We start from the raw sequence: 27,448 nt of genomic DNA, 5'->3' as shown, positions 1-27,448 counted from the left end.
CGGAGCCCAGAGCCAGTCAGCAATAACTCACAAGGTGTCAGTGAAATTAACTCTTTATTCAAAGAAACCGAAACAATGCAGGCCTAGTGGTCACAGCAACTCTTCCCATTCATGTCTTGCTTGTGGGTTTCCTCTAGGTTGACCTGATCCAGCAGGGCTCAGCTTTAACTTCTGATGACTGGTCCAAAGGAACACTCGTCAAAGGAAACAATTTGTCATGTTTTCCCATCTTTAACATCTTGTGCAGTTTGGAGATATAATTTGGGAAGGGCTACTTGCTACCAATTAGAGGAGATTGCGCAGAACATCTCCAAAAGGAGCCACTTCCTGTGTTTCCTCAGAGCTCTTCTATTTCTTGGGCAAAATTCTGCAGCATATAATTACCGGTTCGAAACAAAACCCGCCGCTTGGGATTTCATCCTCAGAGCAGTATCCCACTCTGCAGTTATGGTGCAGAGAGTCGCAGCCTGGCTTTTCGTCTTGAATTATCCCTGCGGGGAAGAAAAAAGAGGCTCACCAGTTTAGGAAACAACAGCCCATGCCGGTCGCTCAGAATGACTCACGAGCAAGGCGAAAGGAATTCCAGAAAAGCGGCTGTATTGGTCTGTTGCAGAAAAAGCCATGGAAATTCTTCAAGGTTTAGGTGGGGTGGGATGGGTGGTTAATGTAGACAATAGCCTACTTTTCAAGATGCATGGAGAACTTTAAGATAATCCATTCATTAAGACCGTTCGTGGGGTCCAGGCACACAATGAAAATTGCATTCTTCAAATGATCTAGGAGACTGAATCGCCAATCAGAGAGCCAGTCCTGGACCAATAGCCTGACACAGAATAAGGCATATGCTAGCTCTGCAATGGGGATGCGGGTGGCGCTGTGGGTTAAACCACAGAGCCTAGGACTTGCTGAACAGAAGGTCGGCGGTTCGAATCCCCGCGACGGGGTGAGCTCCCGTTGCTCGGTCCCTGCTCCTGCCAACCTAGCAGTTCGAAAGCGCATCAAAGTGCAAGTAGATAAATAGGTACCGCTCTGGCGGGAAGGTAAACGGCGTTTCTGTGCTCTGCTCTGGTTTGCCAGAAGCGGCTTAGTCATGCTGGCCACATGACCCGGAAGCTGCACGCCGGCTCCATCGGCCAATAAAGCGAGATGAGCGCCACAACCCCAGAGTCGGTCACAACTGGACCTAATGGTCACGGGTCCCTTTACCTTTACCTTAGCTCTGCAATAGAAAAAATAGGGTTTGATGCACTAGAGGAGAGTGCAGGGCTTCCCAAGTGACTATGTTCCTATCCAGTGTTAAAGACGGGACCTCTTTATCACCTCCCATCAACATAAGTGTGAATGCACTCACAGAAGGATAGGGAATCAAAATATGCACACATGCATCACGCATGTGTCAATCACCCATCCTCAGAGGATTGGTCCTAGCCTGATTTATGTCACCTCTCCAGGACATTTTGGAAGATCTCACCTGGAGCAGCCAGAGTGATGGAGATAAGATGATGAAGTAGCAGCAGCAGCAGCAAGAACACAGATGTCTGCATAGCGATGGCAACCCAGCCGTCTGACATGGGAGAAATCCAAAGTAACAGGTGTCTGGGTTCACTGAGAAGTGCTTACCAGAAGCTCAGAGAGAGAGAAAGCGTGAGAGAGAGAGAGAGAGAGAGAGAAAGAGAGAGAGAGAGAGAGAGAGAGAGAGAGAAGAAGCAGTAGCGATGAAAAAGTTCTCTTGTTTCTCTGCTCCTCCCACCTTCTGGGTCATTTTGACCCAGGGGGGATTCCTCAAACTCTGTAGAAGGGCTGGCAAAAGCTTGACTTCAAACAGCAGCCACCTGGCTGATGGATGCCCAGGTGTTTGGTGACACTTTCAATAGCCAGAGATCACTTTGTTCCTGTGGCTTGGAGCCCAGGAGAAATTCTTCTCCCTTGACATCAGGTTTCGATTGTATCCAGGAAATGGGGCAAACTGCATGTCAAAACCGGAGAACCAAAAACCTGGCTGAAATATACTCAGAGTCGCAAAGTGATTTCATGCTCTTTATTCAGCTCATAGTAGTGAGGAGGAATGAATGAAAGTCCCCTCAAAGTATCTGCTTTATATACATTATTTACACAATGGGCTGCACATGATTGGCTAATTCCGGAATTCTACTGTAAGCCAATCAGGTTGTGGATTCACTTCTATCTGGAGCATGATTGGGTGGTTCCTGCCAACCAATCATACTGCTGCATTGTTCTAGGACCAATCAGACTGCTGCATTCTAAATCCTATTGTTCTAGGACCAATCAGACTGCTGCATTTTGGATCCTATTGTTCTAGGACCAATCAGACTGCTGCAGTTTGGATCCTATTCAACTTAGTACATAACACTGGCCTAAGGTTGCCTGCCTGCTTCTGTCTTTTCTCGGGATAATCTTTATGTTGGAAGAGAGGGTCACCGCAAACTGGTGTTTTGTTGTAGGCGTATTCTGCAACATGCTCTTGGCACGATCAGTCAGGGCCGGCCCTACGATGAGGCAGAGGGAGGCAGTTTTCTCAGGCAGCCTACACTAGCCTGCTAGTGGAATGGAAGGTCCCACCCTTTGACCTGTATTGGAGTAAGATTTAACCACCAGTCCAGTTGGCTTCCATATGTGCCTTGAGGGAGGATGCCATCTTGCCTTTGCCTCAGGCAGCAAAATGTCTTGAGCCGGCTCTGCAATCAGCGCACCTTTGCTGGATCGATCCTGTTTTCATTTCTTCTGTGATGCCTCGCCAGTGCTACCTGGTTATTGATGTCCAAAGCGGCTGAAACACAACAAAGGGGGGTTGAAACTAAACCGGAGCATTTGTGGTATTAAAAAGATAGGGATTTCAGCAGGAAGTTATCGGATTGTGCACTGATTAGGATTCTATGTGAAATATACTCGGAGTCGAGTGTGGATTTCATGCTCTTTCTTCAGCTCATAGTAGTGAGGAATGCCAGTTCCCCTGAAATGTCTGCTTTATATACATTATTTACACAATGGGCCTCCGTGACTGGCTAATTCCGGGATTCTCCTGTAGGCCAATCAGGTTGCGGATTCACTTCCAGCTGGAGTTGGATTGGGTGGCTCCTGCGGACCAATCAGACTGCTGCATTCTGGATCCTATTGTTCTAGGACCAATCAGACTGCTGCATTTTGGATCCTATTCAACTCAGTACATAACACTATGATTCTGCGAGCAGAGCGGCTGCTCCAAAACTTTGGTAGGCGCACAGAGTATTGAAAGCAGGAATCACTTGCGACTGCCCCAGTAGCATGGTGAGCACAAAGCATCATGAATGTGGAATAAAAAGGATGTTTGGAGTTGTTCATAAACTCCAGTGATCTCCCAACTGTTTTGGCAGGTCTTTGTCTTGTTTCACTCTGCCCTGAGCAGCAGCAAGGATGGGAGATGTCGAGTAGTAATAATAATTTATTATTTATACCCCACCCATCTGGCTGGGTTTCCCCAGCCACTCTGGGCAGCTTCCAGCTGAATATTAAAAACAATACCGCACCATCAGACATTAAAAACTTCCCTAAACAGGGCCGCCTTCAGTTGTCTTTTAAAAGTAAAATAGTTGCTTATTGCCTTGACATCTGGTGGGAGGGTGTTCAGGGAAGGTGCCACTACAGAGAAGGCCCTCTGCCTGGTTCCCTGCAGCTTTGCTTCTCACAGTGAGGGAACCGCCAGAAGGCCCTCGGAGCTGGACCTCAGTGTCTAGGCTGAAAGATAGGGGTGGAGACGCTCCTTCAGGTATACAGGACTGAGGTTGTTTAGGGCTTTAAAGGTCAGCACCAACACTTTGAATTGTGCAGAAACATACTTTTGCAACAAAGTGACTTTTGCAACAAAACTATATTTGACCACTTTTCTCCTCCTTTTCTGGTTGTTCTTAAGCCCTTTCACATGTTAGCTAATTTTTTAAAAAATGTAACTATGTATTTACTCATAAGTAGGATGTAGGACCCATGTGCTCTACAGGGAGCTGGTTTGAGGCACCATGTCCATTGGCAGGCCAACTCTGTGTTACAAAGATATCTGCAAGCATGACATGAAGGCTGACATCATTAACCCTGCCCTGTGGGAATCGCTTGCAGTAGACCACAGTACCTGTAAACAGACATATAGAAGTTTTATTCTCAAAGATGCTGGGACTCACAGGTGGAGAATCGTTATATAAATCTTGTTTATAAAAGGAATCTTTGATTGAACTAATACTTTATTACCCATTTGGAGCTGTGCTTAATTTTTGTACTTTTGTCCTCCTAGGCTGTGACTCTTTATGGCTTAATATATTTATTTTTTGCCTTCTTTCTTCTCGTAACATATGCAATATTGTCGGTTAACAAACCAACATGCTAGCAACAACAAACTCACCAGCCATCTCCAAAACACAAAGTTTTATGATTTTGGGGATAGGGGTGGTGGAAGGGTTTATTCCAAGGTTGTTGTTTTTCCTACTTCTCAAGCAGCCAGCTCACTGCTGGTCCTTGAACGTTTTAGAAACGAGGGGGATTGAAGCGCAAACCACTGCCGGAGAGTACCAAAGCGTGTTCTCCTTCATGGAGAGCACGTGTTGCGGTGGGGGCCGCCAGGACACTCCAAAGTTGTGGGGCGGGCTAATTGACCGTTGGCCACTGATGCGATTGGGCTTCCCTTGTTGTTGGGAAGAAGTTAATGTTGCCATTTGTTGATTGACAGCCAGAAATGCTAAAACTCCTTGCACGAGGCTAGGGCTTCCTCTTTTCGCCCATGCATCGGATTGCCCGCCCCCCTCCCTAGAATTAGGGTTGTTCGCTTTGACCTTGCTATGCCTGTCATGGGGTCGTCTGCCCTTGGGGCAGGGGCCCGGTAGGAATTTTGTGCATCTGGCTGATTGGCTGGGGCCATTTGGTTTTTGCCTACTGCGTAGCAAATCGTCACAACTTGTAAGGTTGTGGTTAGGCATTGGTTTATGGTTTGGTTGGTGGAGGGGCATGGATTGGCTGTGCCTGCCCCTCTAATGCTGCTGCTGCAAGGGATTCCGTTAAAGGCTAACTATTGCTTGTCCACCCTGTCAAGGGGGCTCGGGCCACTGCAAGAGCTCCTGGCTGCATTTGGGGAGGGCTGAGGGCAGGTTCCTTGCTCTGTCGCTACCCCCAAGTGCATTCCCCTTTTCTGACTTTCGCAGGCGTGCGGAATGTCAGTCTGTCCCCCACGGTGGGGGCAGATAGTTGCAACCAATGCCTAAGCAACCACTCACATGTTTGTATTTTAATAAAGTTGTGGCCAAAATCATGTCAAAAACCTTAAACAAAAAATTCCATGTGATGTGTGAGTTATTGGGGTGACCCTGGGGACCTCGACACGCAAACAGAAATGCAAGAGAGGAAAAATACATTTTTATTAGGAGGGTGTGTGTGTGTGTAACATTTGGCAAGGTCAATTCATAACTGGAAAAAGGGAGGAGAGGAACACTCTCTCCTTTGGGGGGATATCTTCAGTTTGCCAGTTTGCCTCTCCCTACTAAACCACTTCATCCCGGCAACAGATCATGGTGTGGTGGTAGCAGGTCCCAATCTGCTCCTCGCCCTCACTGCAGTCATCATACCGACAGATTCCTCCTCGCCGGAGGCAGTGGCTCACATACCGGGGCTCACGCTCCCCATTTCCTGCGTAAGAAAGAAGCAGAGAACATAATGTCTTGAAGACAGCCTTGCTGGGTCAGGCAGGCTACGCCTTCCTCTGTTATTCACCCCCAACATCTGGCATTTGGAGATACCGTATTTTTTGCTCTATAAGACTCACTTTTTCCCTCCTAAAAAGTAAGGGGAAATGTGTGTGCGTCTTATGGAGCGAATGCAGGCTGCGCAGCTATCCCTGAAGCCAAAACAGCAAGAGGGATCGCTGTGCAGCGATCCCTCTTGTTGTTCTGCCTTCTGAGATTCAGAATATTTTTTTTCTTGTTTTCCTCCTCCAAAAACTAGGTGTGTCTTATGGTCTGGTGCGTCTTATATAGCGAAAAATATGGTAGATTGCTTCTATCAACAGGAGACCCACTAACCTTCTCAACTGTTAAAATCCACAGATGGGGCTTTTTTTGCTAGTTTTGCCACCCTCAGAAAAATAGCTGTCAACGTTTCCCTTTTTTAAAGGGAAATTCCCTTATTCCAAATAGGATTCCTCGCAAGAAAAGGGAAAAGTTGACAGCTATGGTCTGAAGTGTGGGACCCTCCTCAAAGAGGTCTTCTACCATCTTCTGTGACTGGCTCAAGATTGCCTCGTGAGTTTCGTGGCCAAGTAGAAATTTGAACCCAGGTTCCCCAGATTCCCTAGCCTGACACTCTAACTGCTAGCCCACACTGCCTCTCTTTCACCTTGTGATGACCATGCATTGCTTTATCCTTTGACAGTCATGGCTTCTCTTTTCGTGTGACCCACCGCTTTTGCTAAATTTGTATTGTTCTTGTTACAATGATGAAATACGCCAAACCATTCCAAGTGGATGTGTTCTTGCTACTGTTTGTACTGTTGCTTTAACTCACCCTGGGACCTTAGGGCAAAGGGTAAGAAATCAAATAAGCAGATAAGTAATAAAAACTCCATATGCCATTTACCGAATCAGAAAAAACAACAACACACAGTCAGATGTATCAGGTGCATCCATGACTCTACCCAAGAATGATTTGCAGAGAGATCTCCTCTCCACTTACTCTCTTGCAATACAGGTGTTGTTGCTAGGCTCAAATCCAAGAATCTGGAAGGATCAAGTACCACTTCCTAATCTGCTGTACCAGGAAGGCAGTTGATCTAAGGAAGGAGGTGCAGGGACTACAAAGAATGGCTAGTCCTTAACCTGTTACTCTTCAGTTTGAGCAAGCAAGTGTAAAAGAGAAGCTTGATGGATTTCTCAACAAACATTTGCCAGGACCATGCCAGGATCATGAACCCTGAAGTGCCAATCTAAGGAAGGACTCCCTGCTGCATAGATTTATTAAGCCTCATGAACAATGCAACCCATTCTGTTTTGGAATTTGAAATCAAAGCTTAATATCTGAAAGCACCTATTACCTGTAGCCTGTTGCATTAAATTGTGGTTTCCAAGTCTACACTAGGAAACCTATAAGCTAGAGAGGCGTTTTGCTAGTGACTTCCATTTCTGTGCGCCTTACCTGGGCTCACCAGGAGCACTGCAAGGAATAGGGCAACCAGGAGGTGGAAACTCCTCATGGCTGGGTCAGGCTGGGTCACTCTCCAGGGTAACTAGAAGGTGAAATAAAAGGAGATGGGCAGTGGTAAACCTTTTCTGTGCTGTAAAATGAACCACTAGCCGTAGCAACTATGCAAAATGGGAAGGGGGTCAGTAAATAAATAACTAGATGCCAGATGAATCTTCCTCTCTCCATCGCCTGCCTTTTCCCAGTCAAAATCAAGAACCCTCTTATAAATCCAGAAATTGCAGCAGGAGAAAGTTAAGTATATATGTAGGGAAAGAAATGGAACCTTTTTTGGGGTGGGTTTTGCCCTTTCTTCCCCTTCCCCTTGCTTTCTCCCTCTCTCCCCACATCCAGTCAACCTCTGTCTCTAATGAACAATCCAAATCCATCAATGGTGGACAGAGATATATGTTCACCTTGATAGGATACAGGTTTAGCTCTGTCTAAAAGCATCTAGTGGCTTTGGTTTGGAAAGCAACGCAGAACTTTCAACAGGGTTTTCATAGCACTCTTGCAGAGGTGGTGCCCCTTAGAGGGCAGGTGTCACCTTCAGAGGACATTTATGCATCCTCATTGTTTAAAAGCAGCTCCTTCTCCTCCCTGTCTTATACACTTAAAATTGCTGATGAAAGCAGAAGCCAAAAGCTTTCTATAAAGGCATATCTTATTTTATGACTATTTTGGTTTGCTGTTCCAATATGCAGGTCTAAATTGCTGTGAACTTTCTGAGAATTCAAAGCCACATCAAATGGAGCTAGATATTATTTACACCATGCTTTATAGCTATAAACTGGATGCACCTTATTCTTTTGATTGTAAATTGGTTTAACTGATTTTCATGTTTTCTTTTTTTTGCATTGTGGTGACCCACAATGGGACCTTATGGTAAAGGCCGGGCATAGCCGGATTTAGAGGAATGTGACCAGTTCGGTCGCATTGGGCGCAGAGGCTTGGGGGTGCCACAATTATGATGTAGAATGGAAGGTGAGAGGCGAGTGGGAGGCAAATTTTGGTGTTACACAGGGCACCACTGAAATGTAAGAACCCAAGGCCTGCCACTCAGGTGGTTAAGAAATTTTAATAACAGCAGAAGAAACCATGAAAACAACAGCATAAAAGAAGAGCGAATAAATCCAATACATTCTTCGTTCATCGAGAGTTTTACAGAAAGATAACCAAGGACCATCAGCAGTGGCAGACACTGGGCTGTCAAATTCCAGCAGTGCTCCATTCTCCATTGTTGTGGCACACCCTATGGCCCTCAGTGCGGCTGAACCCTTTGCACTACCCTAAAACTGCCTCTGACCACCGGTGGTGTTGGTCTGGTTGTTATTTTGTCTGTCTCCACAGATAAAAGGGGAAAACACACACCCTGGGGTGCAGTTCTTCCAAAATCCACAAGGTAATTACTGGCTCTTGTTCAGGGATCATCATGGAAAGCCAACGACTAGAGTAACTGTAATTTGTTAATGCCACTTAACACACCCTCAAGAACAGGCAACACAACCCAAAGCTTTGGTCCTCTTTAGTTTTTATGGTTGATGAATGGGCCAGTGTTGGGGGAAGACCCACACAGATCATTTCTACATTTCAACACACAGGTTCTATCGCAAATACTATTAACTACCAGACAACAAAACAGCCATCAGACAGTTCTTACCCTCGACGCCTTGTGGTGCTTTGCTCCCACTGCGGTTCTAACCATCTCATGCTTGGAACACCTAGTATGACATAAGAGAATGAAATTCTCTTTCCCCATAGGCTGGAAAGGAAAGACCATTGTTTGTCTAGCAGCCTCTTGTTTCAAGACTGCTTCATTCTAGAGTGATATTAGCCAATCAGGTTGCATATGTATGTGACTCCTTTCCAATTGGATGAAAAGGGGACCTGACTTTTCAACTGGTCTTTAGTTTTTAAGGTCTGGAACAAGTTTTAGGGGTGTGCACCAACCATCAATTTGGTTTGTATCTGTCACTGTGGGAAACAGCCTAATTTCTTCCAAGTCGCTCTGTTGTCTGTCTGATTCAACTCATGTTTTGGGTCTGTTAAAAACAGAGCTCTGTTTCTCATCATTTACTATTATGGGGGACTTTTTGACAGAAGTGGGTAGAATTTTCAGGCACCTCTTTTTATTTTGTATTTGTATTTGGTGAGAATGGATGAAATTTGCTGCCATGGTCTGAGGACATGAATCCTGCCAAATTTCAGAAGGAAGGCAGTCTTTTACAGATTTGGGATGGAAAAACAGGAATCACTTAACCTCTCTGAATTTCTTAAGGGAAATCAATCAGAAAATTGCTGGGATGACATTTCCTGGTAAAGAAACCTTCACACTGAAGACAAATAGGTTATAGCGCCAGGAGTCTTATTTAAGGTTGCTCTTCGGGTGGGGGAAAAGTTAAGGATATTACAAAACCAAGAATTAAAATGAACTTTTCACTGCCACAGAAGGAAGGAATGACGAGTGACAACACTGTGCTCTAAACATTGTAAGTTCTCTAGAACTAAAACCCAGCACAAATGCAAACTGAAAAAGAACAAGAAGCCCACCCCCAGCATAAAATCAAAACAATTAATCATAGAATCATAGAATCATAGAATCATAGAGTTGGAAGAGACCACAAGGGCCATCGAGTCCAACCCCCTGCCAAGCAGGAAACACCATCAGAGCACTCCTGACATATGGTTGTCAAGCCTCTGCTTAAAGACCTCCAAAGAAGGAGACTCCACCACACTCCTTGGCAGCAAATTCCACTGTCGAACAGCTCTTACTGTCAGGAAGTTCTTCCTAATGTTTAGGTGGAATCTTCTTTCTTGTAGTTTGGATCCATTGCTCCGCGTCCGCTTCTCTGGAGCAGCAGAAAACAACCTTTCTCCCTCCTCTATGTGACATCCTTTTATATATTTGAACATGGCTATCATATCACCCCTTAACCTCCTCTTCTCCAGGCTAAACATGCCCAGCTCCCTTAGCCGTTCCTCATAAGGCATCGTTTCCAGGCCTTTGACCATTTTGGTTGCCCTCCTCTGGACACGTTCCAGTTTGTCAGTGTCCTTCTTGAACTGTGGTGCCCAGAACTGGACACAGTACTCCAGGTGAGGTCTGACCAGAGCAGAATACAGTGGCACTATTACTTCCCTTGATCTAGATGCTATACTCCTATTGATGCAGCCCAGAATTGCATTGGCTTTTTTAGCTGCCGCGTCACACTGTTGGCTCATGTCAAGTTTGTGGTCAACCAAGACTCCTAGATCCTTTTCACATGTACTGCTCTCAAGCCAGGTGTCGCCCATCTTGTATTTGTGCCTCTCAATTTTTTTGCCCAAGTGCAATACTTTACATTTCTCCCTGTTAAAATTCATCTTGTTTGTTTTGGCCCAGTTCTCTAATCTGTCAAGGTCGTTTTGAAGTGTGATCCTGTCCTCTGGGGTGTTAGCCACCCGTCCCAGTTTGGTGTCATCTGCAAATTTGATCAGGATGCCCTTGAGTCCATCATCCAAGTCGTTGATAAAGATGTTGAATAAGACCGGGCCCAAGACAGAACCCTGTGGCACCCCACTAGTCACTCTTCTCCAGGATGAAGAGGAACCATTGATGAGCACCCTTTGGGTTCGGTCAGTCAGCCAGTTACAAATCCACTGAGTGGTAGCATAGTCAAGACCGCATTTTACCAGCTTCTTTACAAGAATATCATGGGGCACCTTGTCAAATGCCTTGCTGAAATCAAGGTAGGCTACATCCACTGCGTTCCCTTCATCTACCAGGCTTGTAATTCTGTAATTAAAGTAGTAGTTCTGCTTGTTGTGACTTGAAATGTTTTTTAAAGGGTGGGAGGTGCCCTGATTCTTCTGATCCACTCTTCTAAGCACCCAGCTCTGAAGAGGCAGAACTTGCAAAAATAGCAATAGGCAAGCTTGTGAAACAAATAATTTGCCTCAGTATTCTACCTTCCCCCGTGACTGAAGAAACTGATAAAATAATTCCTTCTGTTTGAAAGCTAAACCCGTCCATTAAAATGTGTCAGCTTGGTTTCTCTTTTAACAACACAAAGGATGCATTTTTTGTGCATCTGCGACTGAGTCAACAGAGCAACACAAGGTTTTGGGAGAGAGTGAGAGTGCTCCTCTGACGCAGGGTGCCTTGTTAACATTGCCACCCAACTGAGGCAAATATAAAAGCACTGTGAAGCATCCCAGTTTGGATTTCAAACAGAGCCAGTGCACACTTCTAACAGGTGTAAAAGGTAAAGGGACCCCTGACCATTAGGTCCAGTCGTGACCGACTCTGGGGTTGCGGCGCTCATCTCGCTTTATTGGCCAAGTGAGCCGGCATACAGCTTCTGGGTCATGTGGCCAGCATGACTAAGCCGCTTCTGGCGAACCAGAGCAGTGCTCGGAAACGCCGTTTACCTTCCCGCCGGAGCGGTACCTATTTATCTACTTGCACTTTTGACATGCTTTTGAACTGCTAGGTTGGCAGGAGCAGGGACCGAGCAACAGGAGCTCACCCCGTTGTGGGGATTCGAACCACCAACCTTCTGATCGGCAAGTCCTAGGCTCTGCAGTTTAACCCACAGCGCCACCCGCATCCCTCTAACAGGTGTACAGCTCAGTAAATTAAAATTGGGCAACATGACTCATGCCCCTGAATGTGAAAATATCAGCACATGTGCCTTATTTTTAAAGCACCTATGGCAGCTGGATTTGGTAGTCTAATGTAATATCAAAAGTACTGTACTTGCTCTTGAACAGGTATGGCCAAACTTGGCCCTCCAGCTGTTTCTGGACTACAACTCCCATCATCCCTAGCTAACAAGACCAGTGGTCAGGGATGATGGGAATGGTAGTCCCAAAACAGCTGGAGGGCCAAGTTTGGCCATGCCTGCTCTAGAAGAACGTAGGTGCCTTCACACAATATTTACTCAGTCCAATATCAAGCATGATATCTGTGGCTGCGATATCACTGCCTCCCAAACATATGAGATCATTTCACACCACCACAAGCTTCCCTATTCATGTTTCAGTGCAGTAAGATAATGTTATTTGCTTTTTTAGGTTTGCTTATTGATATTACCTGTTTTGTTCTTTTGCTGGCATTTTGTGTCTCTGTGTGTATGGGTTTTGTTTTCATTTTTTTGGAGGGGCTATAAGTATTTTGCTTGCTGGAGGCAGTTGGCATTCTGAGTGTTGCCAGTTTCCTTCTGTGAAATGGGTTCTTTGTGGTACCCAAGACAGTTTATGAGATTTCCAAATGTGCAAGAACATGGATAGAACCTTTCCATTCTTAAGGAAATCAGCCCTGAGCGCTCACTGGAAGGACAGATCCTAAAGCTGAGGCTCCAATACTTTGGCCACCCCATGAGAAGATAAGACTCCCTGGAAAAGACCCTGATGTTGGGAAAGATGGAGGGCACAAGGAGAAGGGGAGGACAGAGGACGAGACGGTTGGACAGTGTTCTCAAAGCTATCAGCATGAGTTTGACCAAACTGCGGGAGGCAGTGGAAGACAGGAGGGCCTGGCGTACTCTGGTCCATGGGGTCATGAGGAGTTGGACACGACTAAGCGACTGAACCACAACAACAAGAACATAAGAACGTGTTGGAACATAAGAGCCTGCTAGAACAGGCCAGTGGCTCATCTGGTTCTCAGATGTCTGTGGGAGACCAGCAAGGGAATCCAAGCACAGGATCATTCTTTTTCTCATGTGGTTCCCAACAAATGGTATTCGGAAGCATTGCTGCCTCCAGTTGTGGAGGCACAGCACAGACATTCATAGCCCTCTCCCCCTCCATGAATCTTCTTTTTAAAGCCATCCAAGGTGGTGGCCACCACTGTTTCCTGTGGCAGGGAGTTCCATAGTAGAACTATGTGCTGTGTGGAAGAAGTACAGTGGTACCTCAGGTTAAGAACTTAATTCGTTCTGGAGGTCCATTCTTAACCTGAAACCGTTCTTAACCTGAAGCACCACTTCAGCTAATGGGGCCTCCTGCTGCCACTGTGCCACCAGAGCATGATTTCTGTTCTCATCCTGAAGCAAAGTTCTTAACCCGAGGTACTATTTCTGGGTTAGCAGTCTGTAACCTGAAGCGTCTATAACCCGAGGTACCACTGTACTTTCTTTTAGCTGTCCTGCATCTTCCAGCCTATGCTCTACAGTGGTACCTCGGGTTACAAACGCTTCGGGTTACAAGCACTTCGGGTTACAAACTCCTGTAACCTGGAAGTAGTACCTCTGGTTAAGAACTTTGCCTCAGGATGAGAACAGAAATCGCGTGGCAGTGGCAGGGCGGCAGCGGGAGGCACCATTAGCAAAAGCGCACCTCAGGTTAAGAATGGACCTCCGGGGGGGGGGGAGGGGAGTGAGGAAAAAATTGGACTGGACATTTGAACAGACTGTGGAGACAGCAATACCCTGTGTGGTGCTTCAGCAATACCCTGAAGTGGTGCTTCAGGTTAAGAACAGTTTCAGGTTAAGAACGGACCTCCAGAACGAATTAAGTACTTAACCAGAGGTACCATTGTATTTTACTCTGTATGAATAAAACGGTGGTTTTGGAGGAAAAAAAAGAGAGAGAAAAGAACAGACCTCCAGAACGAATTAAGTTCGTAACTCGAGGTTCCACTGTATTACTAGCCCTCTCTACTCCGGTGAGAACAATGAACTTATTTTCTAGTCTGGCCTTAGACGGAATTTCTTCATGTTCTGATGTCATATCCGACCATGCACTATGGATCTAAAATAGCAAGTTGCCACCTGACTCTTTTGTTGTGAAATGTTTTGATTACTTAACAAAGTTCAAAAAAAGGTTCAAAAATGTTGCTGTCCAGTGAAAAAACCCCAAAACAAAAACCCCTATGCACTGCTTGAAGAAGTGCTTTCTTCAGTTGAGGTTTAGAATTCAATGCACAGAGCCTTTGAGGCATCAAAAGCTTCTTCCTACTGACTGTGAGATCTTGCAGAAGCATCGCTAGCCTCCCAGAGCTGGTGAGTTGAATGTACCTTAATGCCCAAGCAAGGCAGAGAGCTTAAAAATCTCTTTTTGCACCTCATCCACTTGAGTTATCTAGTGCCTAAAGAGGTTTTAAGCTCTCCTCCTTGCTTGAAGGACAAGGTCTGCTCAGCACTATGGCTTTAGGGATACAGTGGAACCTTGGTTTTCGAACGTAATCCGTTCTGGAAGACCGTTCAACTTCTGAAACGTTCGAAAACCCAGGATCAATGGGCGGTTGGCAAAATCCACTGAAAAAAACAGAGAAATGTGCCCGGGAAGCTGTTCAACTTCTGAGGCGCATTCGAATATGGAAGCAATTCCCGTATTTTTCGCTTTATAGGACGCATCGGACCATAGGACGCACCTTGTTTTAGAGGGGGAGAACAGGAAAAAAAAAATCTCCCCCTCTCTGCTCAGCGCCCCTTCAGCGAAGCGGCAGGAGAAATGGAGCCCCTTCCTTTTCTCCTCCCGCTTCGCTGAAGGGGCGCTGCGCAGAGAGGGAAAACTGTGCAGCACCTCTCCAGCGAAGTGAAGCCTGGAGAGCAAGAGGGATCGGTGTGCACTGACCCCTCTCGCTCTCCAGGCTTCAGGCGGCTATCCACAAGCCTTTGGAGTGCAGCGGGAACTCCTGCTGCACTCTGAAGGCTTGTGGATAGCTGCCCGAAGCCTCCGGAGCACAGTGGGAGTTCCCGCCGCACTCCGGGGGCTTCAGGCAGCTTCAGCGAAAGCAATGCGAAGCCTCCGGAGCGTGGTGGGAGCTCTCCCTCTGCACTTCGGAGGCTTCACGTTGCTATTGTTGAAGCCAAGGAGCCTGCACTTGCTCCATAAGACGCTCACACATTTCCCCTTAATTTTTGAAGGGGAAAAAGTGTGTCTTATAGAGTGAAAAATACGGTACTTCTGGGTTTTTGGCGTTTGGGTTCCGAATCATTTGGCTTCCAAGACGCTCAAAAACTTAGGCTCCACTGTCCTAGGAATTCTCTCTCTCTCTCTCTCTCTCCCCGCCCCCACAGACCATGGGTGTGGTTCCAAGGATTTGGGTATATGTGACTTTTGTGCATATGTGGAATTCTCAGAGCTGAACCCCTGCATAAGATGCGATCATGCTGTAAAACCCAAGGATTGGAAGAAAAGCACTCAAATTTCCAGTGACCTTTCCTTCGAAAGCAAAACAAACTGGGCTAAGCGTTGCTGACTCTGAACTGTCTTAGTCCTCTGAGAAGTGGGGAGTCCAGAACAATGTTCTGAGTTAGCCTACCCAGGTGAGCGTAGCAGCCTACCCAGGTGCCTGCACAGAATTCTTGGCCACCTATAACAACACAGGTCTCATTTTTTTTTATTATAAAAAAGAATCATTTGTTTATTATATAAATCTATGATTTGTTTTTGCAATGAGGGATTGGTGCTCCACTTTGACAGCAGGGCTTGGAAAGGCTGCGAGTGCTTTAAAAGGAAGAAGAGGAAAGAAAGACAATGGCAGAGGATGTGTAAATGCGGACAGCGGTCCTGATTTCTTCTCCGTTTCACAGCAGAATTGTTGAGCTGGGAGAAACCACTTTCCTAAAAAGAGCATGCAGACTCAGAGACGTCGGTTCTCTCGGGACACTCTCGCCCAGGTTCTCAGGTCATCCGTAACAGTCTCGGTGCCGGCGCCTCTCAATCCTTCTCCCGGCAACATTTTATTTTCGTGTGGTAGCATGTGCTGATCTCGATTTCATTGTAGAAGCACCGATTGCCTCTGCATTTTCCTGCTCTCCGCCGGCAGCGCCTGGCGAATAAGTTCAAACCGGCTCCTTAGCAAAGGAAAATGATGATTCGTGATCACTCGTGCTCCATGATAAGACAAGGGGAAGGGTGGGGTGACAATGATCTGGGGGTGGGTGGGATACATTTGCAATTAGGACGGGGGGAGGGGAGGGTCTGTATCTTAGTGGCAGAACACATGCTTTTCATGTCAAAGGTCCCAGGTAGGGGACATCTCCAGGTAGGGTCCGGAAAAACCCCCATCTGAAATGATGGTTGGCCATTGCAGACCGGGTATCTTCAACCTTTCAGACCCAGAACACACCTTTAACTGAAACCTGCATTGGGGGACCCATTTATTAAACGTTCACCAGATATCTGCATGGTAGTGTTCCTGTGCTACCCACCTTGGATCAGGCTTTCGATCTGACTAGTGAACCTTAAATGGCTCAGGACCGCAATACGTCAAGGTCCGCCTCTTCCCATATGAACCTACCCGGACCCTGAGATCATCATCTGAGGCCCTTCTTCTTGTGCCCCCTCCATGTGACTCATAAAATTAATTAGTAATAATAAGTATAATGTGGAGAGGGCCTAATAGATGAACTGATCACACACATTGCTGCAGAGAACTCGACACAACCGTGCCAGTTGAGTGTCCCTGGGTGCTCTCACATTGTCACTATTTTGGTGTGAGTTTCAGTCACATACTGGCAAATTCAGGTTGCACAATTATAGCTGATTGGGAAACAGGACCATCTTAAGCATATGGGGTGCTGGGGTGCAAAGATCCGCCCAGCGCCCCCCCCAGGTTGCCCAGAGTTGTCAACCTTTGTTTAGTGGGGAACCCCAAATTTGTTGAGCTTTTTAAAGGAAAGTTTCCCCAGAGTTGTCAACCTCTTTTTAGGGAGCTGACACCATGCTCAGGAAAAGAAAACAGGAAATGTAAGGAGCCCAGCTCAACAAACCAGCCCGAGGCACCTGTGGTTAAGACAGCCCTGTTGGGAAACCCACTCTCCTGAAAGATCAGTCTTTTTGTGATAAGGAAAGTGAAGTGAAAATGTGCTGGGAGGTACAGTGGTACCTTGGTTCCCAAACGTCTTGGTACTCAAACAACTTTGGAACCCAGACACTGCAAATCTGGAAGTAAGTGTTCTGGTTTGTGAACTTTTTTCAGAAGCCGAACGTTCTCCATTTTGAGTGTTATGCCGAGGTCTGTTTTTGCTATTTATTTTGCATTTTTGTTTTTGCCGCTTTTTGTTTTGTTTTTGTGACTGTGTGGAACCCAGTTCAGCTACTGATGGATTGATTGAGTGACTGCAGTAAATTGTTTATTGCTTTCATTTTATGGATCAATGGTCTTGTTAGATAGTCAAATCCATGTCAAATTGCTGTTTTAGGGGTTGTTTTTAAAAGTCTGGAACGGATTAATCAGTATTGCATTACTTTCTATGGGAAAGCGCGTCTTGGTTTTGGAATGCTTTGGTTTTGGAATGGACTTCCGGAATGGATTAAATTTGAGAACCAAGATACCACTGTGGGGATAATACTGTTTTTTGATGCAAGCCCATCTAACCTCCTTGCAAGTAAATCAGCATGAATGCTCATGAAATAGCTGGTGTCGCCTGGCCTCCCCACAAGCAGGCAGGACGAATGCTCAAGAAACAGGCCACATGGAAGCATTATGTGGAGCATGAGAGTTGCACGGATGTCTCCCTTTGGGTGAGCTGCTGAGAATCCCCCTCCCCATTCTTATTTTCAGAGGGAAGGGCATGGAACCCACCAAACATGGTCTGGCCATCAAGTCTCAGAAGGGATCCCATGTGATAAGCGACCCAGCTTGTTTCTCTTACCTAAAGAGACTAGAAAGGCACCCAAAATGGCAACGATCAACAGATTACGGAACCTCATGGCTGGAGGGTCACCTGTGATCTCCAAGGAACTGGAACAAATGTATAAACATAGATGAGGTCAACAGCTTGGCCAACAAGACGGGAGTAGCGGTGGGTGAAATAATAATCAGCATACATAACCTACAAAGTCCATTGTTCTCCCGGTGGAAAGGAGCCAACACGCCAGCGAACCCAAGAATTAAAGTCCTGTGTCCCTATTGGCTGAAGCAGGTTGCGTGAGAGATCTGGAATGTTCCATTGTTTTCTTCTCCGAGGATGGCTCACTTCGAATCGGCCGTTTGTTGACCACACAAGCCATCTCCAGGTACTCGCTGATTCAAATAAATGTAATATTCATTTCATTATTATTATTATTATTTTAAATCGGGACAGCTTGAGAAGATACCCCAAAGAGTTCAACTGCCTCCACTGCCAGCAGCAGCGGTATTTGGGTGTGGGGGGAGTAGAGAGCCACACAGGTGACATGGGAGAGAGTTCCTTGGATGTCGTTGTACCCATGGGTGCCATGCCAGAGAACATTGCCTTAAGACATACAAACATACAGTTCCGTCTATTCTACTCCATTTATTACAATTTTATGTTGTGAAATGCCCTGAGATCTACGGATGAAGAGTAGTATACAGTCATAAAGGTAAAGGTAAAGGGGCCCCTGACCATTAGGTCCAGTTGTAGCCGACTCTGGGGTTGCGGCGCTCATCTCGCTTTATTGGCCGAGGGAGCCGGCGTACAGCTTCCGGGTCATGTGGCCAGCATGACTAAGCCGCTTCTGGTGAACCAGAGCAGCGCACGGAAATGCTGTTTACCTTCCTGCTGGAATGGTACCTATTTATCTACTTGCACTTTTGACATGCTTTCGAACTGCTAGGTTGGCAGGAGCTGGGACCGAGCGATGGGAGCTCACCCCGTCACAGGGATTTGAACCGCCGACCTTCTGATCTGCAAGTCTTAGGCTCTGTGGTTTAACCCACAGCACCACACAGTCATACCTCGGGTTAGATATGCTTCAGGTTGAGCGTTTTCAGGTTATGCTCTGTGGCGACCTGGAAGTAATGGAACGGGTTACTTCTGGGTTTCCCCACTCGCGCATGCGCAGATGCTCAAAATGACGTCACGTGCAGGAGCAGACACGCAGTTGTGTGTTATGTTCTACTCAGGATGTGAATGGGGCTCCGGAACGGATCCCGTTCACATCCAGAGGTACCACTGTGCAAATCTAATTTAATAATAATAATAATAATAATAATAATAATAATAATAATTTGACCTTCAGTGGTACTCCTCACACAGAGAATATAATTTCCCAGTCCCGCATATGCACCATTCAAAGCGCTTTGCTTCTTCATGCTGTGCATCTTGAAACTATGGAACTCCCTGCCACAGGAGGCGGTGATGGCCATTCACATGGATGGCTTTTAAGGAGGACTAGAGGGCTACCAGCTATTATGGTCGAGCTCTGCTTCCATGGTTGGAGGCATCAATGCTTCTGAACACCAGTTGCTGGAGAAGAGAGGGCTCCTGCTCTTGGATGTTCCTTGCGGATTTCGCACAGCTGTAGCACCCTGCTTGTGGTTAACGCTTAGCTGGAATGAAATATTCAACGCAGCAATAGAGAAATTAAAATAATAATTTATTTGTCAGACAAATAAATGAGAGACACAGTGGTATATGGTTACCAAAGCTCTGCCCACTCCAGCCCTGATGGTCAGCACTTATATTTCCTCAGCTCAGCCCCTTTGCTCCTCCTTTGGCTGCCTCTGTTCAATCAGCCTGGTTGAAATTCCTATTGGCTGTTTGCTAGAACCAATCATAAAAGATACACCCATTTCCTATTGCCTTTTATGGGAGACAAAGAGCTATATTTCCTTCTATCTATAAATGGCAAATAAGTAGTCATATATCTTACATTTGCCTCTACAAGGCACCTTAATTACCAGCTCACCTTTTGCCCTCCTTGCCCTATTGCCCTCCAAAACAGATGGCTAAAACAGATGGTGCATGGTTTTTTAATTTTTATCTTAAAGAGATCTTGGGTTCACCTTCTCACACACCATCAATGAAAGATCTCCTTCTTTGGAGGTCTTTAAGCAGAGGCTTGACAACCATATGTCAGGAGTGCTCTGATGGTGTTTCCTGTTTGGCAGGGGGTTGGACTCGATGGCCCTTGTGGTCTCTTCCAACTCCATGATTCTATGATTCTATGATTCTATGAAATAAGAATCTAACATAAGAATCTAACATTTCTTACTTTCTAAATCCTTTGCATAATTACATTTAAGCCAATATATTTCATACATTAACATATATAGCTATTTAGAAGGAAAGGCCTTTTCAAAGTAAAAAGGAACTTAGTAAAAGCTAAGTTCTCTAAGTTCTCTAAGTTCTCTGAAACTTCAAAGCAGCTTCAGAGAGAAGCCTCTTTCCCTAGCCAGCTGCTGTTTCTATTAGCTCTTGCCCTTTTAACCTTATGAAAATGTGGCTCAAGTTTAATGGGAGGCACAATAATTCTTACTATTTACCAACTCTTAATTGTGTTTTTGTAGCTTGATTGTATTCTGTAATTTGTATGGTCAGTGTGACCTTTTGCTCCCAGCCTGTAATTTCCTTTTACAACCCTGAAATACTGCTATAGATCAGTGGGGCCCTTGAACAGGAAGATAAACATCTGCCAGTCCTTTAGACAGCTGGTCTTCTGCCTGGCATTAGAGATACAAACATTTGCAAATATATTTTTTAAGCTCATTTTAAATACAGATCTTGATCAGATGCCTCATAATACAGATCTTGATCAGATGCCTCACAGCCACTGTGAGAACAGGATGCTGGACTGGACTGGACTGGCCATTGGCGTGATCCAGCCAAGTCTTCTTATGTCTTTATGAATGTAAGTTCAGTGCCGTTTAGTCCAACCCTCTGAAATGCAGGAATATGGCAGCTGTCCCAGATGGGGATCAAACTCGGAACCTTAGCATTATCAAGCTCTAACTGACTGAGCGATCCAGGGGCAGCTATTGACATAGCTCCCTGTTTCTGGGCTTCTCCAGAGGCATCTGGCTGTGAGGGAAAAGGATGCTAGACAATTTATTTTTCATAATATTTTTTATTAGTAGTATTAGTAACAACAACAACAACAACAATACATTTTATTTATACCCCGCCCTCCCCGGCCAGAGCCAGGCTCAGGGCGGCTAACATCAATGAAACTTCAGTAAAAACATAATAAGAAAAAAAGAAAAGAAAAATTTAAAATACAGGTTAAAATGCAATTTAAAATGCAGCCTCATTTTAAAAGTCAAAACCATAAGGGAAGGGAAACATAAAGGTCAGACTGAGTCCAAACCAAAATTTTCAGTTACAATCCAATAATAGCCTCATCATAACAATACCAATTTATAATACAATTACTAATTCCAATCGTTCAAATACGGAATTATATAATTTAGATAAAGTGGCTACAGTTGATGGCTGATGATTTTCTTTATTTCTGCTTTCCAAACTCTTATTAATTTCAATTACATTCCGGTCATGATAATAATCCCATTGTACAAAAACTGCTACTTTAATAACTTCTATTCCTGTTGACACATTAAACGATTTCTAAAACTACAGGTGAGGCACTCAAATGATAACCTTGTTCTTCCTGTGTGTGGCAATTATTCTGTCTGTGGTGTTTCTTATGTATTTCTTATGCATTTATTTATTGCATTCATATCCCCCCTTTCTGCCAAAGAGCTCAAATTGGCCTTTTCTCTCCCCTCTTCATTTGAATCCTCACAACAACCTTGTGAGGTAGGCTAGGCTGGGAGACTGTGACTGGCCCAAGGTCAAACACAGTGAGTTTCAATGCGAAATGGGAATTTGAACCCTGGTCTGTCAGATCCTTAGCCCAGCGCATTAATTGCTGCACCACACTGGCTCACGATAGCTAGGCCTTTGCTCTGATTCTGCATGAGTCTTTATATTTTTAAAAATCGACCACACCACACATATAAAAAAAGCCTGTGGGTTTTTCTTGAAGATGCTTCTTCCTAGAGAAAACCAGTTCTCCACTGTACGCCCAGGCCACACCTTGGTGGTGTGGCAGGAGAACATTGTCTTCTACTCTTGAAGATGGGTGTTTCCTGCCCTGCAGAACTTGTCGTCTTCTCCTCACAACATTTCCAAACTTTTCCCACTTCAGAGGCTAAGGAGGAGTTTGATGGAGGCACACAGGCCAAATCTGGGTGTAGTGAACCCCCCGTTGCCTTCATAGGAGAGGAAGTGAGAAGGACAATCTAGACAAAGAAAGAGAGAGAGGGAGAGAATTAGAGGAGCAGAAGGCCTTGCAAACACCTAATATCCCTTCTAGGCAGAGATGAAAATTAATGATATGCTTTTCCAGTTTCAGTAGCGTAATCCAGTACAGTGGTACCTCTGGTTGCGAACGGGATCCATTCCGGAGCCCCGTTCACAACATGAGCAGAACGCAACCTACGTATGCGCGGGTCACGATTCGCTGCTTCTGTGCATGCGCGTGATGTCATTTTGAGCATCTGCGCATGTGCGAGTGGCAAAACCCGGAAGTAACCTGTTCCGTTACTTCCGGGTCGCTGCGGGATGTATCCTGAAAGAACATAACCTGAACCGAACGTAACAAGAGATATGACTGTAGTTCCCTAATTTTTTTGAGCCACTGTCCAGAAGCTCAACCCCAGTACTCCCTACCACTACTCTATGAAAAGCATTACTGGATTAGAAATTTAATAATAATAATAATAATAATAATAATAATAATAATAATAGATATTATTACAGTGGCTTGAACAACCAACTAAGGAAGATAAATAACACTCGTGACAGTAACAATGAATTACACATTCCCCCCAAATGCAATTAAAACTATTTAGTTAATTAATTCAACCAAACTGATGGGCTTCATCCAGTGATACCAGCTTTTTCAAAGTCTGATAGTCATTTACACCGTCAGCATCCCCTGCCACCTCCCTTCTGACTAGCACCTGTTTTACTCTATGATTCTATGATAACTGGTATTTTTTAAGATGGGGGCTCTTTTGTTCAAGCAAGCCCCCAAATTGCTGCCTGTGTTTTGCACATAGATGGTTCTGGGTTCTGCAGGGAGGGCTGAGGGAGACTCCTTCCCTATGATCTTGGAGGACTGCCAATAGTCAGTATTGATGGTACTGAACTGGCAACTTGGCTCAGGGCGGATCTACACTTGTTGTTTAGAACGTTAAAAAGCGTTATTAAATTTGACACCAGAGGGCGCTGCAGAGCAATGAGCCACTGGCAATGGAAAACCACTATTAAGCACTGTTATTTTTTAAAACATTTTGCAGGTCAATGCAGATATAGCCTCATTATATGCCAGCTTCCTATGTTCCTTCCCAATAAATGTGTTTAGGGGAAGGCCTGAAGCTCAATGGTAGAACACCTGCACTGCTTGCAGAATGTCCCAGGTTCAATCCCTGTGTGATGGCCTGGGATTCAGACTCGGAGGCTGAACCTGAGGAATCCCAGCCTGCACAGGAGTCCCCGCCTCCAGAACCAGCTAAGCTGGGCTGGGGCTTGAGCCTGAAGGATCCTCACCTGTGCTGGATCCTCAGCTGCAGGCACCAGCTGAGTCTGCTCTGGCTCCTGAGGTGAAGAAGGACCCATTGCCTGCAGGTGCTCCACTCTCAGCCCCATCAGAGGAAGCTGAGGTTGCCTCTGGGTCCGGTAACCCTCCAGCCTCTCCTGAGCTGCAGAGGCTCAGGGCAGAGAGGCGGAGGGAACTAAGTTCCCACAGGAGGAGTGCTCGCCTCCAGGCCAGGAGAGGTGAGTCACCAGAGGATCGGGGCCGCCCTATGCCTCGGGGCAGATAAAAGCCGGCCAGCCCCAGTCCCAGGTTGCAGAAGCAACATTGTTGGTAGCCTGTTCCTGCCTGCACCCTGTCCTGCTCTTCTGCCAGAGTTCCTGACCTCACCCGACTCCCTGCCTTGGACCCTGCTTCAGCTTTGATGGACAGCCTCCATACCGCACCCTTGACCTCGGACTGGACTCGGACCTCGCTGCACAGTTAACGCTTGGGACCAGCACACCCTGATAGAGCTGGAAATGTCTCCTGCCTGAAACCTTGAAAAGACACCGCCAACCAGTTAGACAATACTGAGCTGGAAGGACCAATAGTCTGACTGTGCAGAAGATAGCTTCTTATGGTCCTGGGTTCCTAGGAATGGCCTTTGACTTTTTTTTTTTTTACAATTTGTGCCCCCAGCTTGGCAGCAGTTCCCCCATCACCACCCCACTTGTGTTCTGAATTTAGGCTATTTTAATTTTTCTGCTGCTTTATGTATTCCTGCTGTTTTCTTTGTTTTTTTTTATATAATTCAGTTTTTTATATTTTAAAAACATATATATCCAGCGGGTGCAGAATGCTGCGGCAAGACTCCTTACAGGATCCTCACTGCGGGATCACATTCACCTGGTTCTATACCAGCTGCACTGGCTCCCGGTGGAGTACAGGATCAGGTTTAAGGTGCTAGTTTTAACCTTTAAAGCCCTATACAACCTAGGACCCTCGTACCTACGGGACCGCCTCTCCTGGTATGTCCCACGAAGGACCTTACAGTCTTCAAACAAAAACACCTTGGAGGTCCCGGGCCACAGTTAGGCTGGCCTCAACCAGAGCCAGGGCTTTTTCGGCTGTGGCCCCAATCTGGTGGAACGCTTTGCCACAAGAGACTAGGGCCCTGCGGGACTTGACATCTTTCCGAAGGGCCTGCAAGACAGAGCTGTTCCACCAGGCCTTTGGCCAAGGCACAGTCTGACCCTCTCCTTTGGTAATCCTCATAGAACTCTAGCCCAATGGTTGCCATTAATTTGATTTTGAATTGATTTTAAAATGAGTTGATTTTAGAATGCTGTGTTACTTTTATTGTTGTTAGCCGCTCTGAGCCCGGCTTCAGCTGGGGAGGGCGGGATATAAATAATTTATTATATTATTATTATTTATTATAAATTAAGGAGAAAGACATGCAAGAACATAGAGGAAGCTGCAATACAAAGCAGGAGCTCAGTCGGTAGAGCATGAGACCTCTTAATCTCACAGTCATGGATTTGAGCCCCACTTGGGCAAAAAAGATTCCTGCATTGCAGGGGGGTTGGACTAGATGACCCTTGGGGTCCCTTCCTACTCTACAGTTCTGTGATTCTATGTAGCAACTCACCAACACAACAGAGCTGAATGCCGCTGTAGCAGCTCCCCTTCTCGATCTTCTGTGCAGGGCAGAGAGTGGGGTGGCAGGTCCCTTTGTCTTCGTGGCACTTCAGGGTGTCTCTTGCATGGCTGTGCCCTAAGGCAGAGAGAGATACGCAAAAGGGGTCACTTCAAGCACTTCTGGCATGCAGAAGGGATGGGCTGCATGAGAGGCAAAGCAGCCATTCGAAGCAGCGTGTTCATAATGAAGAGCGCAATGGTCAATGGCCCTTAAGGCACACTAGGTCAAAGGAGGGAGACCCATGGCTCTCCAGAATATGCTGGATTGCAACCCCAATAATCTCTGAACACTGGTCATGCTAGCTAGGGTTGATGGAGCCTGACAACATCCGGACCAGTGCTGGATTTATGTACAAGCTAAACAAATTTATAGCTTATGGCCCCACTCTCCTGGGGGCCCCAAAAAAATTTAAAGGAAAAAACAACAACTGGATGTACATTTCCAAAATATAAGGTAAAAAACAAATATAATAAAACCAACAGACAGCAACAGTGTTTTGTGTTGTGTAGGCTCCTATGATGTAAGTCATGGGCCCTGCCTGCTAGCCTGCTCCCTAAAATATCACTGGTTTGCTCATTTCTATATATAGGGTGCCTACATTCTGCTATTTATAATTATTAGTAGTTTGCATCATTATATTTACACCTATTCTTATTTAATGTTATAGCAAGTTTCTAGAGACTAGATTATGAGTCTTTGTAAACTCTGTTTCTAAAGGAACTTTTGTTATTGCCAAATGCCAAGGTGTTTGCATTATTAAGTTTGTTATGAATGAAAAATCATTTTAAGTTAAAGCTTGATAATCATTTCACTATTAATATACTTCTTCTTAATTGTATTTCACTATTAATATACTACTTCTTAATTGTATTTCAGTTCAACAATTACTTTGATAAAATACATATTTTGTTATGTGCAAATGGCTTTAGATACCTATTAGGTCCATAAATTACCATACAGCGTATATTCAACAGAAAAAACAGCGACAATTTGTTGTTGACAAAGGGCAGCTGGACATATAAAGGGCCCCATTACCTTCAGTAGCTTAGGGCCTCATCAAACTGAAATCGGGCCCTGATCTGGAGCCACTGTCAACTGGCAGTGCTCACTTAGATAGAATGATAGAGTTGTAGAGTTGGAAGGGATGCCAAGATTCATCTAGTCCAGGCTTCCACAAACTTGGCCCTCCTGATGTTTTTGGCCTACAACTCCCATGATCCCTAGCTAGCAGGACCAGTGGTCAGCGATGATGGGAAGTGTAGTTTCAAAACATCTGGAGGGCCGAGTTTGAGGAAGCCTGATCTAGTCCAGCCCCCTGCAATGCAGGAATCTCAGCTCAACCTCTGCTTAAAAACCTCCAATGCTTTTTGCATTCTCGATTCCCTGCATCGGACCTTTGATTGTAAGCCAGCGTTTGAACCTCGTACGAAGGACAGCATGGCAGTTTAACAACATAAAATAATAACAATAGCAAGAACTACCACCTACCTGGGGTTAAGGTGCAGAGAAGCAAGAACGCAACCGGGAAAAGAGACGGCATGATCCTCGTGGCCAGTTGATTTAGCAGCGGAGCAAGTCCCAGGTGCATTCAGAGCCAAAATGTGTTGTGTCTCTGTGAAAAATAATGTATCTTGGGCCTTTTTAAAGGGATGGAAACCACTTTAGCTGTTTCCTGGTGGCTTAAGGGATTTGATTGCAGCTGGAGATTTTACCTGCCTACGGGAACAGCACTGCTGAACAGAAAAAGTCATATAAACACAATAGACGAAGGTCACATGTGAAGCCGGAGAAGAACTAATCTTCCTACAATGTCATCAGGACTTCAGGATGGGGTGGAGTTTCTTGGGTGACTCAGTTGATAAGGAAGCACAGACAAGCCTCCCTGAGGACGGGAATTCTGAAAGCTCAGTAAACTTTTGCTCATCATGGTGATGGGAAATGTGTCCTTTTAAACCTCCATGCGTCATTATGGCAAGAGGTGTTGAGAGATCTTTTGTCTGTGGTCATTCCAAATAACTGGTGCAGCTACCCTCTGTTGCATTTTCTTGGCCTACTAGATTCATTCGTATTATAACAGTTTAGGGTGCCCACACATAGCAAACACACGGGCCACAGAAAACCAATCCTTCACCCTTCAAATTTTAGGAAATATTCCTTTAGAAAAATTACACATTATTTTAGCACACAGAACAATCCCAAAAGCCATCTTAGCTCTCCTAATTACTCTAAATATTTCCTCTGCAGAAGGAAATATCTTGGAGAAACCTTCCCTAGTAGTTCTTTTCACTTACAAATCCTTCAGAACCTGTCTTAATGGTGTATTTTGTATGAATGGGATAT

General features: G+C 45.5%; 2 protein-coding genes across 4 annotated transcripts; both read right to left on the bottom strand.

Annotated features, from left to right (window-relative positions):
• Nucleotides 1-5,371: 5,371 nt before the first annotated feature.
• Nucleotides 5,372-8,961, bottom strand: LOC310758754 (beta-defensin C7-like). Of its 3 annotated transcripts, none has more exons than XR_014545874.1 (3): nt 8,834-8,878; nt 7,162-7,252; nt 5,372-5,661 (listed from the first exon to the last, which is right to left on the bottom strand). XR_014545874.1 is itself a non-coding variant. In XM_083605684.1 (3 exons), the coding sequence occupies exons 1-3, from the start codon at nt 8,909-8,911 to the stop codon at nt 5,516-5,518; spliced, it is 282 nt and encodes a 93-aa protein (XP_083461810.1). In that variant the 5' UTR covers nt 8,912-8,961; the 3' UTR covers nt 5,372-5,515. The 3 variants fall into 3 exon arrangements, 2 of the variants coding, with proteins under 2 accessions (XP_083461810.1, XP_083461811.1); XM_083605684.1 differs by having other exon boundaries at nt 8,867-8,961; XM_083605685.1 differs by lacking the exon at nt 8,834-8,878 and adding an exon at nt 8,692-8,802.
• Nucleotides 8,962-21,132: 12,171 nt separating this feature from the next.
• LOC310758757 (uncharacterized protein) lies at nt 21,133-27,230 on the bottom strand. Its single transcript, XM_083605688.1, has 3 exons — nt 26,597-27,230; nt 25,058-25,183; nt 21,133-22,126 (listed from the first exon to the last, which is right to left on the bottom strand). Exons 1-3 carry the CDS (start codon nt 26,694-26,696, stop codon nt 22,029-22,031), a joined length of 324 nt encoding a protein of 107 aa, XP_083461814.1. The 5' UTR covers nt 26,697-27,230; the 3' UTR covers nt 21,133-22,028.
• Nucleotides 27,231-27,448: the final 218 nt, after the last annotated feature.

This window comes from Podarcis filfolensis (genome assembly GCF_964270895.1).
Source record: "Podarcis filfolensis genome assembly, chromosome: 3".
Classification (NCBI taxonomy): Eukaryota; Metazoa; Chordata; class Lepidosauria; order Squamata; family Lacertidae; genus Podarcis; species Podarcis filfolensis.
Note: the sequence above shows the minus strand (reverse complement) of the source record. Positions and strands in the feature narration are given on the sequence as shown.